The following is a 16,562-nucleotide window of genomic DNA, read 5'->3' as shown; positions in this document are numbered from 1 at the left end:
AATGTTTCTGGTTACCAGAAAACAACTTGAAAAAAGAGATTACACGTGGTTAAAGCTTTTTCATGTTACAGAAAGAATGGTAACAGAATTCTGCCTATCTCTGCCCATCTTTCTGCCTTTGCAGTGTACCTCTTGTTGATTTACTAGACAGCATGGAGCTGCCAGAAACTTGTGTTGATGATGCTGTAGGCCGTCCCGTTGTTGGCTTGGCAACGGGAGATTCAGAAGAATTTGTTAGTTGCCCTCATCCTGGCACGAAGGAAACTGCCAATGAAAAAACAGACTTGGATCGTAAGCAACCTTACAGATTTTTTCCTATTATTGTGGTGTGGGGGGTCAAAGTTACCTGATTATATGGTTATGAGGCTGTTCTCGTACAAAAATCCAAAGCTGTTTTAGAGAGCTCCCTTAGATGCATGCACAGGGACAATTTTGCTTGCCAGTGGAATGCAGCTTCTCTAGTATGTGAAGCAGTGCGTACAAGAGTTCTGTAACAAAATGCTAACGACTTGTTTGCAAGGAGAGCCTATTTCAGAATCAGACTTCCCTCTTTGAGATTTCTAGTGTTGCTGCCATTGTATCTGCCCGACTGTCCTTAATTCAGCTTTCAAGAGCTGCCTTGTTTCGATTGTACTAAATTACAGTATTTTGCCACAAACTTTTCAAGAATTGCATAAGACATCTTTAAGACATAACGCTAGGTTACGTAGGTTGGGATGACAAAGTTGGTCAGCTCTGGCCCGTTGCAGTTGGAAGCATCTTATTACCAAGAACAGAGGTACAAGGGAAAAGTCACAGTTCTCTGTGGGGTCTGAGTAGCCACAAATACAGTAAAGTGCTGCCATCTGAGCAGTTACCTCTTGCTGCTTGCTCATTCGCTGTAAAGATGGCTGGAAAAATGAACACGCAGGAGGGTAGTGTTCTAATTAAATACATATAGACTGTAGAAATGAAAATTAAATTGAAGATTGAGCAAGCAGTTTGCTTTGTTTTGTTTTTTTTCACCCCAACTTCAAAAACCTTAGAATTAGCATTCAGGAATAACACAAGAAGCAAGTTAACTAGACAGTGATATTTATTAGTAAGATGTTGATGTTTGTCTTTTTCAGCATTTGAAGATGCATTGCTAAAACTGAAACAACTGGAGGCAGAGTGCAGCAGCCCTGTGCCAACTGACCGTCCCAACATAAACATAAACGTGCAGGTACTTGGGCATCCTTCTTCTTGGCAGAGTCACTTGGTTTTGTTCAGATAATTCTGAAAAGTCTTGTGCTTAACTTGGTCCTTTGCAAGATTTTCAAGAACAGGAGTAATATTGGGGAATAAAGCAAATACAAATATTTTGTTGTATATAAACCTCTGCCTGATAGGGCAGTGAGATAAAGATGAAGAGGCAGAAGTGAACACGCACATATGCAGACTGCAGCCTGGTGGAATTTTCTAAAATCTGTGTGAGCAAAAAGTGCAAACGCTTGAAATGTTCCTCTGTTGCCTTTTTCTGTAGGTTGCTAACTGTACAATGTTGTATCGTTCACCCTCTTGTTTTGAAGGGCTGAGCGTTTTTCATAATGTTTTTCAGTTGCATTCCGTAACCCTCCCAGAACTTTGTTCCAACATTGTGTTTTGAGGCAAGTTTGCTGCTGGTCAATCCCTTCTGTTAAGTAACCTGTTCTTACCAGCTCTCTGGATAAGGTGTTAGTGGAGGTTGTGATGTGTGTTTGCACAGAGAGGAGTGATGGTTCAGTGCCCTGAACAGGGAGAGGGGTTTCTCCCTTGCTCCTCTTTGCTTTTCCTTCCCTGGCTTCCCTCGTTCCTCTGTCACTTCCAGTAATTGTTGGATGTTTTAATGAACCAATGTAATCTGCGAAGTGACAATATCTAAACTATTTTTTTAACCTTTTTCGGTTTTGAACTATTTTGTTAGTACCTTTTTTCCCCTTTTTTAAAAAAAGTTGTGAATGAAATGGACTCGTGGAGGAGGGGGTGTCAAAGGAATGCAGGAGCCATAATGAAAATAATTACTGTTAACCAGAAGGGTCGGAGAGCACAGGATCCTCCCTTACAACGGCAGAAAATTTTGATAAATTCACTGGCTGTCAGACAACTGGACCCATACAGGACATGCTTTGCAGTCAAGCCAGGGCATGTGACTATGGTTTATAAAATTTTAGCATATTGAAAGGTACTTAAATTGAACAGATCAGATTCTGGATTTCAAAAAACTGGAATATAGTTTTCCCTCCAGGCTTGACTGTGAATAAATCATGTGTTTAAAAAAAAAAAAAAAGGACAACTTAATCTGCTTCCCCTATGTTAAAGCTTTGGATGCTTTACTGCATTTTGAACAAGCAGAGAGAGTAAAGCAATCTGCAATATTAGGTCTGTTTGCACTACCCTACTTTGTGGGGAGGCCTGAGGATTCATCTACCTTTTGGTGAAGTTGGTATGACTTATTCCAGCAATGATAAAATAAAACAGGTTCTGAGAGAGGTTTCTAGCAGTGTGTGCTGGGGTAAGCCTGTTCCTAGGCACTTGTTTACCCCCCTGGTGTGAGAAAAGGCTGCTGTTTTGGTGTGCTTGTTGCTGCAGGCTGTTGTGCTCAAGTCCCCTTTAAGGACTGATGTCAGGGGTGCCTTGTGTACCTTTCTGCTTGGTGACTGCATTACAAAGATTACCGAGTCTCTAAGAAGATTAGTCAGTAGCCCGTAGGTCCTGTTATGCCAAAATACTGCTTCTGTATAAACTAAAGCAAAGAATACCGCTTATTGCAGAATATTTTTTCCTGTTGAGCTCCATTTGAGTTCAAACGGAGAGGAAAAAAATATCTAGGTGGTTAAACGGAGAGAATGGAGCAAAATTGTATTAGTGCTTTTTAAATAATAGCTGAAATATAGTAAGCGAGATAAGATTCCTGTAACAAGCTAATCTAACAAGCAGATGCCAATCCAGCACATTGACAGTTATCCAGCTGTCATGTGAGGTGCTGAATAACTTTGGATAATAACGGTTACAGATGCTGGGGTGATAAGACCCTGATGAGAGAGCAAGAACATTTGCTTAACTGAGAAATAGGAGGTGTATGGATGAACAGCATGCAATTTGATTCTCTCTTTGGGAAAAAAAGACTTAGCAGCTTTCAGGAAGGAAGTTTAAATTGTATTATGGAAATTTAAAAGGGCATATCATAAGTGGTTTTCTTCAGGTAGGAAAAATTAAACAGCTTTTCAGCCTATGATGTAATTTACCAAGAGGTGACTTGAGAGTGTTTGTTTAAAAAGGTAGGCAGATTAGAGACTGTCTCTGTGTGCTTCAAACTGCAAAGGCAAGTAGGTTACGGTAGTGCCAAATGAGCATCTCCCAGCTGTGACTAGAGATAAAGGCTAATGGTTTGGAAGTGTGTCCTGAAAGAATGACCTAAGAGCAACTATTGAAAATGCCTTATTTCCCTGACTTTGAAGTCTGCTTAATTTATGTATTTATTTTTTAATTTCCATACGTGGTTGGGTTTTGTTTGTTGTGTTTTTATTATTATTATTATTTTTATTTTTTACATAATGTGTATATTGGCTGTCCTGCACCTAGTTTCACTGTTAACCTACTCATAAAAAGAGGTGTTTGTGGCATCTTCTGCCTGGAAAGAATGGGACAATGTATCACAGTTGGCTGGAATACACCAATAAAACCTTACAGTGAGCTTAGATCCTGGAGTTTGCTGTTACTTCAGATGAAGGCAGTGTTAGTGTTCTCTGTGGCAGTGCATAATTAAAAATTTCGGCATTGTTCATCTCCCGTTAAGTTTTACCCAGTGCATAAGGTACCGACCTATGTAGAAACGGTTGCAGTGCACAAAAGGGCTGGTGAAGTGCATTGAGGGGAAGGCATTAGTTCTCTGCTTCTGAAAGCAGAGCTGCATCTTGGATTTTGTGATGCAATCAAATGCCAATGAACTGCTCATTCCAGCTCTGTTCATTAAAAATCTTGAACTTTTTTGTCATGGGTCAAAGATGGCCTGCCAGCATCATCTTTACATAATTCTATACTTGCAGACAGTCTTGACTGATTTATTCGATAAGGAAATATTTATACAGTATCCATGCCCTTTTAGAAAGGGAGAAATCTTTCTAGAATGAGAACTGGGAAGTGTGGAATGAATGGCTTCATTCTTCACAGCTGCTCTCTGCCAAAATCTGCTGGGATGGAAGAATACAACTTTGTTGTTTCCAAGCTTTCCCTAGTACAGTGACCAGATCTGACAAAAGGGAACAAAAAGTTTTTAAATACACTGAGCTCTGCTTTCATCAGTTTCTGAAGTGGACTTATCCTTCAGTCAAAACATGAAGCTAAAGTACAAATATAGTTTGCCTAGTACATGGAAACAATAGAAATTCATAATGAGCTAGGATATTGACAAACTCCAGCGGCTTTACTGTTCTATGTGGATAACTCCATGTCTTGTAAATCAGACCTCTTGAGGCCATCTTATCACGTGCCAAATGCTTTCCCTTCTAGCTTCAAGCTCTTTCCATAAAAAAAAAAATAGCAAAACACCATTGCTTTTTTTAAGCACAAAATTGAAATGACTGAAAAAAAATGTATCTTTAGTATTGATGGAAATGTTTCCTTGGTGATATAGAACTTATATTTGAGTACGTTAAAATAGCTCTTAATAATACTAAACTTTTCAAAAGTTGGGAATGTAATTGCTAATAGACTAGCATGGCCTAATTAAATTGGTTGTTCAGATGGAGGAAGTGAGGAACCACAAAATGGTGCTTAAAGCATCCGTATACTGACGTTCTCAGTTAAAATAGTTAAATTTACTATTTCACTGGTACTGGAACAATGCCTTAGAAATTCTGTGCAGAGAATGTTGCATGCAGCATTCAGTTCAGTGAAGTCCAGTGTAAGGATTTAAGGTTTATCGCAGTTGGGTACTTTGACTGTATGGATCATAATAATTCAGTTTTAATTATTCCAGACTTTTGGCAATTCCAGGAGCTTCTGTGAAATGAACAACCCTTAAAACGTTCAATAAATAATTTTGGTAGTCCTCATGAATTATGTGCATGTGCATCTCTTAATATTTGCTAGCAGTAGCCGTTAGTAAGGCAGGTGGTTGTTCCTTGTGCCTTTTTACATTGACAGTGATCCTTCAAGATTTTGCAAAGTTCCGTATTCATTGCTGAGTGCAGCCAAAATTTTTGAGTGGGTTCTCCTTTAGGTAAGTCTCATAAGTTCCTATTTGGATGCCCCAAAAGGTGATTTAGAGGGAGACAAGAAGGGGAAATGTTTTTCTCCTCCCTAAAGACTGGAACCTAGATGTTCTATTTACTATTTCCAGTTAATAAAAAGAAAAGTGAAAAGCGGATAGAGATCTGGGTGAGGGCCAGGTATTCTTCACCTTTTATTTTTTATTTTTAATTTCTGCCCTGCATTCTCTATGCAATGGGACTCATTCCTTCTGGACACGCTGCATTTCATGCAAGTAGCAGGCTGGTGCCTGCTGCAGTGCGTGTTGCAGGAACTGCTGGAGGAGCAGCCTCAGCCAGCGAGTGGCATATGGTGAGGAGAGCAGGGCTCTGTCTCCCCCTGCTGAGTCATACCCTGAGAAGAAAGGTCACAAGGTTTAGTTTCCACTCAGTTAATTAACTTCTGTCACTAATCAAATAGCAATTAGTAGGTTGAATGCTTAATTAACATTTTATAATTAAGAAGTGCAATTCACATAATGAAATATTCTCTACTGAAAAGGTATCTCGTTTTTAATTGTCCTCCTAAAGTGTCTGGCTGCCAATTTGTTCTGATATAATTAGGGGTGGGAGAGGGAGCTAATAGCACATGAAAGTGTTGTCCTAATTTATAAGCAGATTTTAAGGTAAAAATCTTCCCAACTTGGTTTTGAAAATGAATTATCAATTTACAGTTAGGCTATAACAATGTAATACGATGGCTGCTATATTGATCTCAGATCAGTAAACTGCTACATGTTGAGGGTCCACTGCTGCTCAGTTCTTCCACACTGTATTTTTAGCACAGCTTTTGGCATCTCTACTTTTAAGCATTGTGCTTTTTTTCCTGCTTTGTTTTGCTCTGATTTTCCAACTGAATTTTGAAATGAAGAGATTATTTTTCATTTCAGTATAACCATTGCTTTTCCTCTCACTTGGAGCCTTGTTGTTATTAATAAATTCCAGTCCAGGGTCTTCATGTGGGAACTGCTTCTAACAAAGGTTTTTCATGTCTTCTAGGATGAAGTGGTAAAGCTGACAGATAAATGTCTTAACAATGCAATTGAGAGCCCAATAGCAGCAGCAGCATGGCTTCCAGCAGATATGAAAAGCAATATCCTGAAGGCCCAGGCGGAAGCAGGGCACAAGGTAAATACTCCAGTGATAAGGACTACAATGTTCTCAAATGTTTTTTCTTTTTAGAACTGGTTGTGAGGGGAGTACCGTTAATAATGTTCAGGAGATGCCCTTTTTCACTGTTTGACTCTGCAATTGCCTGGTATTGAAGAAGGTGCTTTGCAAATAAGGGTGCTTCAGGAGCTGAGGTCCAAAGAGTGGCAGAGTAAGAGAGCCTTTCTTCACAGTCACAGCGGTCCAGTGCTGGAATGGCTTGCCCAGGGAGGAATTGCAGTCCCTGTTAACACTTAAAATGCAGTTGGATAAGGCCTTGAACAAACTAATCGACCTTTACATTTGGCCTCAATTTGAGTGTGATTGAACCAGATAACATCCAAAGGATCCCTTCTAATCAAAAAATTATTCTACAATACAGTGAATAAGGCCATGCTTCTAGCATGTTCTAGTAAATTTTGTAGCAAGTAGTGGTTTGGTTTTTTTTAGCTACATTAGTTAATTATCTACACAGAAGTTTTCACACTGAATTGATGTTTTAAGTCTTTGAGCAGTAAATAAACATCACAGTTTCATGCAGGAGAGGAGGCTCTTGGCTTTTTTTCTGAATTTCTGAGTTGATACAAAATGGAAACAGGTATCAGAAATGCATATTTTTGTTGTTTTTTTTTTCTCTTAGGCTGTAAGAGAAGACAGCGTGGCAGGTACCAAGAATTCCATTATTCAGGATGCTGCTGCCAGGTACTGAACAGAATTGGAAGAAAAGCACAATCTAGTTATCCAAGTACAGCACTGAGAACCTGGAGTTCTGGAGTCTCAGTGTTCAGTGTGATCTTTCAGTGGCTCAGTAATTATTGCATTTTACCTTGTCATAGTGTAGTTTAACCTGGTAAGCGTGAGGTGTTTTTAAAACGATAACCAGCAAAAACTGTATTTGCAAAGTTTTAATATGTACAAGGTAATCCAGATGCTCTTACTTTTTTCTCCCATACTTCAGTCTGATAAACGTTGTTCCAACAGCAGCCTTGACCACTGTAGTTATTTCTGACACAAACAACTTCAGTGTGAGGAGTGGGGAAGTGTCTGTTTACAGTAGCTGTTTTACAATGGAGATAAAAATGTGCATACAGAAATCTGTCGCTGGCAGCGGATTTCCTGTGAATTACCGAATCTCATATGATCATTAGTTTTAGCTGAATTTCAGGCACTGAAAAAATTAGTGTTGCATGTCATAACTACATAATATCTTGACCTTTTATGAAGATAAGCATGTATCAGACTTCAAAGAACACAAGGCAATATACTGAATAAAATGTGCATCTAGCAATTTCAAAACTGTGCTGTAACAAGTGAAGAGCTTTCAGTGAAAGTTTGTACCTTTCTGTTTGGTTTTTATTGTGCCAGGAACATTCTCCCATCAGGCAAAACACCGAGTAGTTCCCCAGCAACCAGTCCAATATTTCAAGAACCAAAAGAGCTCCTGAAAACAACCCCTGCCTCAAACACCTTCATTCCGTAAGTGATTCATGAGAAAAATCTTGCTGGGATGAGAACCATGTAGAGTTTATTATGAAACAGGCTTGAAAAGATGAGGAACAGTGCTGAGCAGTTAGGCTACGTCTAACTAAACAGGTTTATAGATGCATCTTTAATTAGTGTTGCAACAGTTCATCAGTGTAGGCCAGGCCTCAGGGTGAGCATGCTATCGAGCTTACTGCTCGTCTCTCATCTTTTGAAATGACTGAAATACCTGACGTCCCGCTGCCCCTGGCTCCAAGTGGGGAGATAAGAGGATAGCAGGGAAGACTTCAGTCCTGTGTAGACAAATTAGAAATAAGTGCTGAGAAAGCTGCTGAAGATTGAAGGTACTGATACTGTTGGGTTTATAGGACACTGGCTACGTCTACTGATGAGAATTGTTTTCTCCTTCCAGTAATGCATCAAATGAGGATAGTGCTGCCTCTAGCCACGAAGAGTTGCTGATTCCGGCTAGTCTGGCTCCAGCTGAGGAGGCTGCTGTTTCAAAGGTATCGCCACCACCTGTCAGCCTGGAAGGTTTCTGTGTGTTGCATTCTGAGCTACTGATGCCCTCAGGCAGCCACAACAGACCTTACTGCATGCCTGTCATAACACAGCGAATACCAGTCACTGGTGAATACCAAAGACTGCTTTCTGGAGCAGAGACAGATACTATATACATTGCTCTGAAGGATGTCTGACTCCTGTCAAGTTCTTTGCCTGGCACTTATTTTTCTAAGCTGGTGGGACGTTTTTCTCACACTGGTGGGGAGCCATTTATATCCCAATAATTTGGTGCTCTGGGGAAGAGACTGCAGGGATGAAATTCTGACATATGCAGTTTCTGTCAAAATAACCATGGAGGGAAAGGTTTAAATTGAAATGTTTAATTGCTGTATTTTGGTTGCCTTAAGGGTAAGGTAGTGGGTTTTTTTCTATAAATGGGCTCTGAAATGCACGTAACAATCTGTGCAGCACTCAGGGATCAACTTTTGTTTGTCCCTCTCCAAAACAAAAGGTGAGTCCAAATTGGACTTGGCTATTATTTCAGCAGGCGGAGGGGTTAATCTGGAAAACTAAAGCAACACACCCTTTATCTGTCATCTCTCTAAACCAGTATTATGTAATTTATTCCACTGAACAATTAATCACCTTCATCTTCTGAGTTCAGATACTCAGCTTGCAGACCTCACTGACCTTTTTGTCAAATGGTGCAATACTTCATCTTTGCACAGGAGAAAAGGGCAGTTTTGCAGCTTACTTGGCAATGACATTACTTTCAGCATACTATGGAGGAAAAGTGAAATTAAGAGATAATTTAAAAAAAATCACATGACAAGGTTTGAGAAAACAGGCCTGATGAATGGCAGTGTTCATTAAGGACACCGGTCCATAATGCAGGAAGTCATTAGAGTATTCAGCAAACCTATCTATTTACTATTGGGAATTCAATTCAAAACTGATTTATTCCATAGAGCACTCCAGATGACCGGGACGTTTCCTTAACACCACTGACAGAGAATCTAATTGACTTTACAGAAGCCACACCTCGGGTAAATGTATTTCAAAACCAAACTTCTTCCTTCCCACGTACAATGGTTTTTACTCATAAACTCTGTTCTTGCTTTAGTATCTGTCCACCAGGCTTGGACCTGCTGCAGTGGAGTGAAGTGGTGGTTCGCCTGGGTCACTGCGTCACTGCACATATGTCACCTGCCTTTTAGGGTGGATGGCATAGGGCTGTACAACTTTGTAAGGGAAGTGAAGCAACCTGAATTGTTTTCAAGAGTTAACTTGTATCTGTGTTACAAGAGCCTTTAGTCTTATTTTAGTATGATGCAAATGCCAGCCTGCTTATCAGACTTCTAGATATATAGAGTACCTTATATGTATATGGCTGTGCAGCTATATATGCACACGTTATATACATTGTGTGTATGTGTATATAGATGTGCATATATAAAAAAATAAACAATTGACAAATATTTTAATGCAAATGACTTTTTAATATAAAGGTTTTAATACAAATAAATGCTTTTATATTGGAATAAATTTAAAAAAAAATGCAGTGGGTAAAAATGAGCTATGCTGTGGGCACTGAAGAAAAAGGGAAGGAGTAGGACCATAAACTGTTCACAGAAGTGTACTTTCAGTTAACTTTGTCCACAAAGCAGAAAATAATAATGGGTTCAGCTGCCTTTTTGAAGGGAGCTCTATGCTGAAACTGTTTTCAGTGAGTTTCTGTGAGTGAGTAGGTGTTAGCCATATGCTGCGTGGATGTGAATTACCTTTTTGTATGAAGTCACTTCACCTGTAGCTAATCACTAGTATGGTTCAAAGATCTCTTCTGTAGGGTGGCAGATTCTGACCAGTGACTTATAAATATCTGATATTGTTTTAGGCAGCCAGTATTATTTCAGGAATGTTCTCTGTTACTTCCAGCCTTTTCTAATGAGCTTTTTGTTTGTTTTCTGTAGGTGTCTCCCCAGCCCACGATAACACCGAGGTGGATAGTGCCAGTGAGTTATTGAACCATTCCTTAACAATTTGATATGAAGCAATTTAGAGGCAAACTTAAAAAGAGAGAGAGAGAAAGCTTTTGTCATGATTAAGAGATGGGAGCTTGAGTAAGAGACAATAATTTGTATTAATTTGAAAGCCCATGCAGTAATGTAGCAAAGCCAAGCTAAAGCAAAGCAATCCAGGTTGATACTTGGATGTCCTGTTAATACTTAAACTCTGCTTTTGCTGTGTTTACATTGCAGGTAAATGTCATAACGTTTCTTGAAGTACTTGCATTTAGTGAAGCCCACCCTGGAACTTGATGAATCTTAGTTTTCTGTTGTAAATAACCATATTGAACAATTACTGTGTTGTGTGCTAGCAGGTTTTTATTTTAGTTTCCTGTTTCTTTCTCCCCAATTCAGACTGGACTGATTTCCAATGGGCCTTTGGGAAATGATGTTGCCTTAGCTCTGAAAGCAATGAAAGGCAGCACAGAGGCTCTGTTGCCATCAGCTGGACTGCCACCATCCCAGCAGACATCTGAAGTCCTTGCAAGGTAAGTTCCCAGCATTCACATCAGAAGTATGCATGTGGAGAGGAAGTATGTGCTCTTGCTTACTTCCATTTCAATAGTTATAGTTAGCAGTGATGACCAGATCTTTCAGTGAATCCCTGAAGAAAGGGAAAGCTTCAGCGGGCAGGATGTGGATAGCAATGATGCTACTTACTGCACTACTGGAAATTGGTTTGGTTTGCCCTTCTGCAGGTTGTCCATTGGAAAGGTTTATACATTGGTTTTGTTAGATTATGAGGGAACAGCTATTAATACTCTTATGAATGATACTCATCTCTTAGTTTTGCTCCTAGCAGTATCTTTTGCTTTTTAAATCCCTTATGGAAGATCTTTTTGTAGGAATGCATTCACAGGGCCTCCTTTTTCTCTTTTAGCCCAGTCAATGAGGATGCTACAATAAGGACGAGATGTTTACTCACCACTGAACTCTAGAAGAAGGAGTTTCTGCACTTCCCACCTTGTAAAAACTCCAGTCTTCTACAAGCAGTCGTTTTGAAAAACTTGCTTGGGATCAAACTCTTGCTGAATGGGACGGAAGCAGCCGGCTGGTTTGCTAGGATCCAGGAAGAGACTTTCACATTTATTGCAATCTAACTGGAATTATAATATGAACCAGAATATAAAACCACATGAAAATTTGATGTTCTCCTTAGGAGAAGTGAATACCACACTGGAGCTAGTTCTGAACATGCGGAACAAAATCTACTTGTGTTCCACTCACACTAGATTTAGTCTTTCTTAACCCTGTGCTGCCTCTGAAGTGTTAATGGCAAGTGATCACTGTGATGTTAGCTATATAGTGTTTGAACACCACATCCCTGACCTTTATAGAGTATTATTGGGAAGATTAGGAGAACTTCTAGGGCCATCTTGTGGCCATACTGTATATGGTAGTTCACAGTACCAATGACTGTTTGATACGGCCAAGGTAATTTTCTTCTGTGTGATTAATCCCACTGGTTTTCCTTTGTTTTAACAACACATATGCTCCTTTTTGGCCTTAAAGCCCTTAATAATCTGTGCACCTATTGTTACAGAACCTGGAAGGAATTAAAATCTAGTCCATCAGTGACCAACTACTTTGACTGGATTTGAGCTGCTCATTGCAAGCAGGAAAAGGAAAATTAACTGGCCAAACAACTTTTAGCATTAGCAGATTACAGCAGAGGTCCCACATTTTTTTGACACTAGTTATTTTATTTTCTGCGTGACTCAAGTACATGCATTTAGGCTATAGATATGGGGTTTTGTTTGTTTGTTTGTTTTCAATGCTGAAGCAGTGAAGGTATGAGTACAGCTTACTTCAGGAACTGCTTTGAGGTTAGTTCTGTTGTCATTCAGTGCTAGGAAGGAAAAGACTTTCGTTATTTGTATTCATATTGTTCCTAGATGTTGTTTCTGGATGCTGTTCTTTGGGAAGTGCTTACCAGGCATGTTATGGCATGACAGTACAACCACGTCAGTTCTTACCACCTCGAATCCTGTTCCAGAATAGAAAGAATAAGGTGAAAGTAGGAGAAAAAAGTTGAAACATTCCCAAAAGTAGTTCACCTGCTTCTAGGAGGAAAGCAGGGTTCTTGCAAGAGCATGCTCCACAGTGCTAGTGAAGACCTTTTGGTGCTCAGGTGAAGTACAGGATACAATACGTACAGTTTGAAGAGATCCTTTGAGTCCCAGGCAGCAGGATCCTCACATGAAGGTGTAGAGGTGAGAGCACATGGACCCTGGAAGTGTATCCTGTGAAAATATCAATGCAGAGTCAGAGGAAGGAGAAGTGTAGAAGCCCAATGACGAATTCCACACCTCCAAACAGGGAAGCAGAGGTGAAACTACTGGGATCCTTCCTTCTCAGGAAGAGGTTTGTACGTATGACTGGGGTTGGAGGTTTTTTTCTGCGTAGTGCTGCTGTTTATAAATATTTATATACATGTGGTTCTTAGAAACAATTTTGAATGTGAAAGTCAGTTTGAAACCTGTACGTACAACTTCCTTTCTGTGCGCCTGCTGCGTGCACGTCTCTCAGTGTGGACAAAGATTTGGACCAAACCACTGTGGGTTGTGCAGGTAAGCTTGTGTCCTACTAGGCTGCTTCGTTCAGACTAAGGTATGTCCTGGACGTTCTTACTGCTGTTTTTGTACTTGTTTGCAAGATGCTGACTGAGAGTTTTAAGGAAGAAACCGCTTAGCATTTACATGGCCAACTGCCACTCCTCAAAGCCCCAGAGGCCTTAATAGAGAAACACAGAAACCATCGGGAGCAATTCGGACTGACATACCAGAGTGACTCTCTGCAGACAGTGATTTGCAGCTACTGCCTGGAGAACCCAGAGCTGAAATTGATGGCGGGTGCTCCAGGCACGCTCTGCACTCAGTGCTGCCAGCCAGAGCGGAGCTGCTGTTTGGGACCGGGCAGCGTGTTTCTGCTCCCTGGCGTCCACCTGTCATTGTTGCTTCCAGCGGAGTGTTATCTTTTATATTTTAAGTCTGAGCCTTATTGTGTATTAAAACGTAGAAGATTCCCGATTCAAATATCAAATGTCTGAGTGTGGATTAATGGAGTTGCCAGAAAGGTTCCTGCAGGAAAAGGGAAGCTATGGCTGCAACAGTCTGCTTCCTGCACAAAGCCAGGACTGTGTGGGGAAACTTGGCACTTGCTATTGATCTGTTTGCTCAGCAGCTGAGCTGGCATTCGCCAGCTACATGTGTTGGTTTTGTAAATAGACAGAATGCAGTAGCATTCTCTTTAAGGCATGTTTGATATTTGACTCTTCCCATTGGGTTCAGGAGCACTGTGAACTGTTAGCTTGAATTTCTCCCAAAAGTAAAATAACAGAAGTTTACAGTTTTACAGCGTTGTGTGCTAAATACCGTCCCTAGATTCCTCCCAAGCAATCACATAAAGCAAATAACAAGTAAATAACACATGTGGTGAATGTGTCCCCCTAAAATCTAAGTGGTTCCAAGTAGCCAACTGTTTACTGTAAGCATGGCTGGGGTGGTGGTGGTCGAGGGGGGACGTTGTATTTAAACACACACAGGAAGATTTCAGAGAGGCAAGGTTACCTCAATTTCCAATGGCCTAATACTTAAAAATTCAAAAATTTCAACTGTTACATTGGGGATTTGCAATTTCTAGTAGATTTGAGACTGCAAACCTAATTCTTCCCAGTGACATCTGGGAAAATATTCCATTTAACTCAACGTAGCTTATTTAGCTATTCCAATTGTTTATACAGGGAGCCTGGGGAGACTTAGACACCACAGTGATGTGATCTAAACAGGCACGTAATTTGGTGTCTGAACATCCTGTAGTTTTGCATCACTATTTTGCTTTAAAACTGTAGGTGTCATGTGGTACCATGACTGGCTACCAGGTAATGCAGCCTTACTCATCACTTAAATTTTATCAAACACAAATAGATACAGTAGTGCCTGCAGCTGATGTTATAAAATATCGATTAATGCCAGCATGCTATTAAGAAAAACGGATTTCTGAATGTTGCTACTCGATTGATTGGCTATAAGTCCAGCCGCACTCTAAAAGGTTATTTTTTGGTATTTATTTAAAGAGTTTTATAAACAAAACTTCTGTGTTAATCTGACGTTGGGCTGTTGGCAGGTCTGCCAACCACTTAGAGGCTTTGAGAGTTGAAAAGAATGAAGAGATGCAGCCACATGTGTCGTGCAGCCATTTGGAAAAAGCCAGCTCCTAGATTTTTTATTATACAATATATTTAACAAAAAAAGTGTTGTTGTTTTTTTTTTTTTTTTTACCTAAGAAAGTTATAACCCACTGACTTACTAATGCATATTCCAGCCTCTGCTTACTCACTGTCTTTGTACCCTTTTGCCGTGCACATGCAGTGCTGATCAGGGATGGATGCTTTTTCACTCTGTAGTCAAAGAGTGAAAACTTACACAAAAAACTGAAAAGTGATTGTACACCATAAAAGATTTTGCAGAAATTTTAACATCTGTAAAATAACAAAAAAAAAAAAAAAGGGAGAAAAAACCACACACAACACTATATCTCAAAGTGATTAACCTTAAGGAAACGTGGACAGTAGAACTGCATTTCAGTCTCACCCATCTAGTCTAACAGGAAGAGACCAGAGAGCCTGCATGTGTGAGTAGGTGGTAATTGTCCTGTAACTACAAGCTTTTGAAACAGGAATTAAGGTGTGGGAGTTCAGGCCCTCTTACCACTGGAACTAAGGGGATGTCTTTACATCAGTGGTAGGGAAGTTGCATATCATAAAATAATGACTTACCTGGTACTCAGTCATGGTTAATTGGTTAGCTTGAACATACTCAATTTTAAACTGAAATTCCATGTATGCTTTGTCAAAGACAGCCATATAAATGGTGTGTCTTGGGCTTTTTGGCCGCAACTTGGCGAGAAAATGTGCTGCACTGGATGAGGAGCTCAGGTGACAAGTCCAGTTACATTCAGGTCTCTTTCCACAAACTGTTTCCAGCCCTTGCTTGTTGTCCCTTTGCACCCTGTCTTTGCCACTTATTCTGTTTCTTGAAGCACAGCTGTACTGTTAAGGTCTGCCACAAACAGCGCTGTTATTCACGTTGTGAACATGTTCTGGTACAGCCCAAATCTTGTACAGGTGAAGTGTTAGCAGCTCTATCTCACAGCCAGCTAGCATTTAAAGCTCAGCTGTCTGGGCACGGAGTGTTCGTTAGTTAGAAAGTGGTAGTAAAATTGTGTAACTCTTAGACATGGTAGTGTCACAGCTTTCAAATACAGCTGGACAATCATAACTTTTATACCAAAAAAAAATAATCCTTGCTAATGGTCTTTCAGCGGTGCAGGTCTAATCTGCATGTGTTTGGTCGGAGCGTTAGCACCACAGAAATAAGTCCAGGGCCCTTCCCACTGCACTCAAGTGGACGTAGAGTTTGTGTGATTTCGTTAAGTCTGCTGTTGTACGGCAGTGAGGAGGGAGGTCTGGGCAGTTGGCATAGCCTGTGGAGAGCAGGGATCCTCCAGATTCTCCTCCTTTGTCCTGCTTGGTCTGAGCACTTTGCTTCCTAAACACACACATGCCCTTACCTATAACTGGACAAACCTATTTTTAAAGTCTGTAAGAATATTTTTTTAGCTAGATATTTTTTTGTTAAAGCCACACTAACTACTGTATTTTTACCTTTTTATATGTAAAGCTCGGCGGTAGGTCTCAATGTATAATTTATTTTTTTTATAAAACAAAGTGCACCCTCTCGCTTCTGTTTCACGAGGATAGTGATGTATGAACTGCTTTAGGCACTGCACTGAGATCTGTATTGAAACTGTACATGGGAACAAGAAGCTGTGATCTGTAGTTCACTCGAACCCAATCTTGAAATGTTTATATTGTAGTTGTGTCTGAAATACACCACATCAGTGCAAAAGTCTTGCAGAGTCATCTTTTAGCAGCTCCGTGCTATGCTGGTGGCGGACAGGCGGGACGCGAGACCCGGGGTGTTGGGGACATGAGACCTGGGACATGAGCTGGGCATTGGGGGCCGGTGGGAAGTCCAAGCCAGGGGCACGCAGGGTGCTGGGGCAGTGTGCGGCTCTCTGCGGGAATGTGTTTGTCGGTCTGCACCCTGTG

The 16,562-nt window shown here is 40.4% G+C and overlaps 1 protein-coding gene across 2 annotated transcripts in view; it reads left to right on the top strand.

Annotated features, from left to right (window-relative positions):
- The window catches only part of EPB41L5 (erythrocyte membrane protein band 4.1 like 5), a 54,341-nt gene extending 39,409 nt beyond the window's left edge, over positions 1-14,932 (top strand). The window contains exons 16-25 of one of the 2 annotated variants that reach the window (XM_040562342.1): positions 125-291; positions 1,110-1,204; positions 6,249-6,377; positions 7,039-7,100; positions 7,764-7,874; positions 8,293-8,386; positions 9,353-9,430; positions 10,355-10,396; positions 10,805-10,938; positions 11,331-14,932. In XM_040562342.1, the coding sequence (XP_040418276.1) occupies positions 125-291; positions 1,110-1,204; positions 6,249-6,377; positions 7,039-7,100; positions 7,764-7,874; positions 8,293-8,386; positions 9,353-9,430; positions 10,355-10,396; positions 10,805-10,938; positions 11,331-11,388 (970 nt within the window). In that variant the 3' untranslated portion in view covers positions 11,389-14,932. The remainder of the gene's footprint in view (positions 1-124; positions 292-1,109; positions 1,205-6,248; positions 6,378-7,038; positions 7,101-7,763; positions 7,875-8,292; positions 8,387-9,352; positions 9,431-10,354; positions 10,397-10,804; positions 10,939-11,330) is intronic. The other variant, XM_040562343.1, reaches the window with a different exon arrangement.
- Positions 14,933-16,562: the final 1,630 nt, after the last annotated feature.

The sequence above is a fragment of the Cygnus olor genome, chromosome 6, assembly GCF_009769625.2.
Source record: "Cygnus olor isolate bCygOlo1 chromosome 6, bCygOlo1.pri.v2, whole genome shotgun sequence".
NCBI lineage: Eukaryota > Metazoa > Chordata > Aves > Anseriformes > Anatidae > Cygnus > Cygnus olor.
Note: the sequence above shows the minus strand (reverse complement) of the source record. Positions and strands in the feature narration are given on the sequence as shown.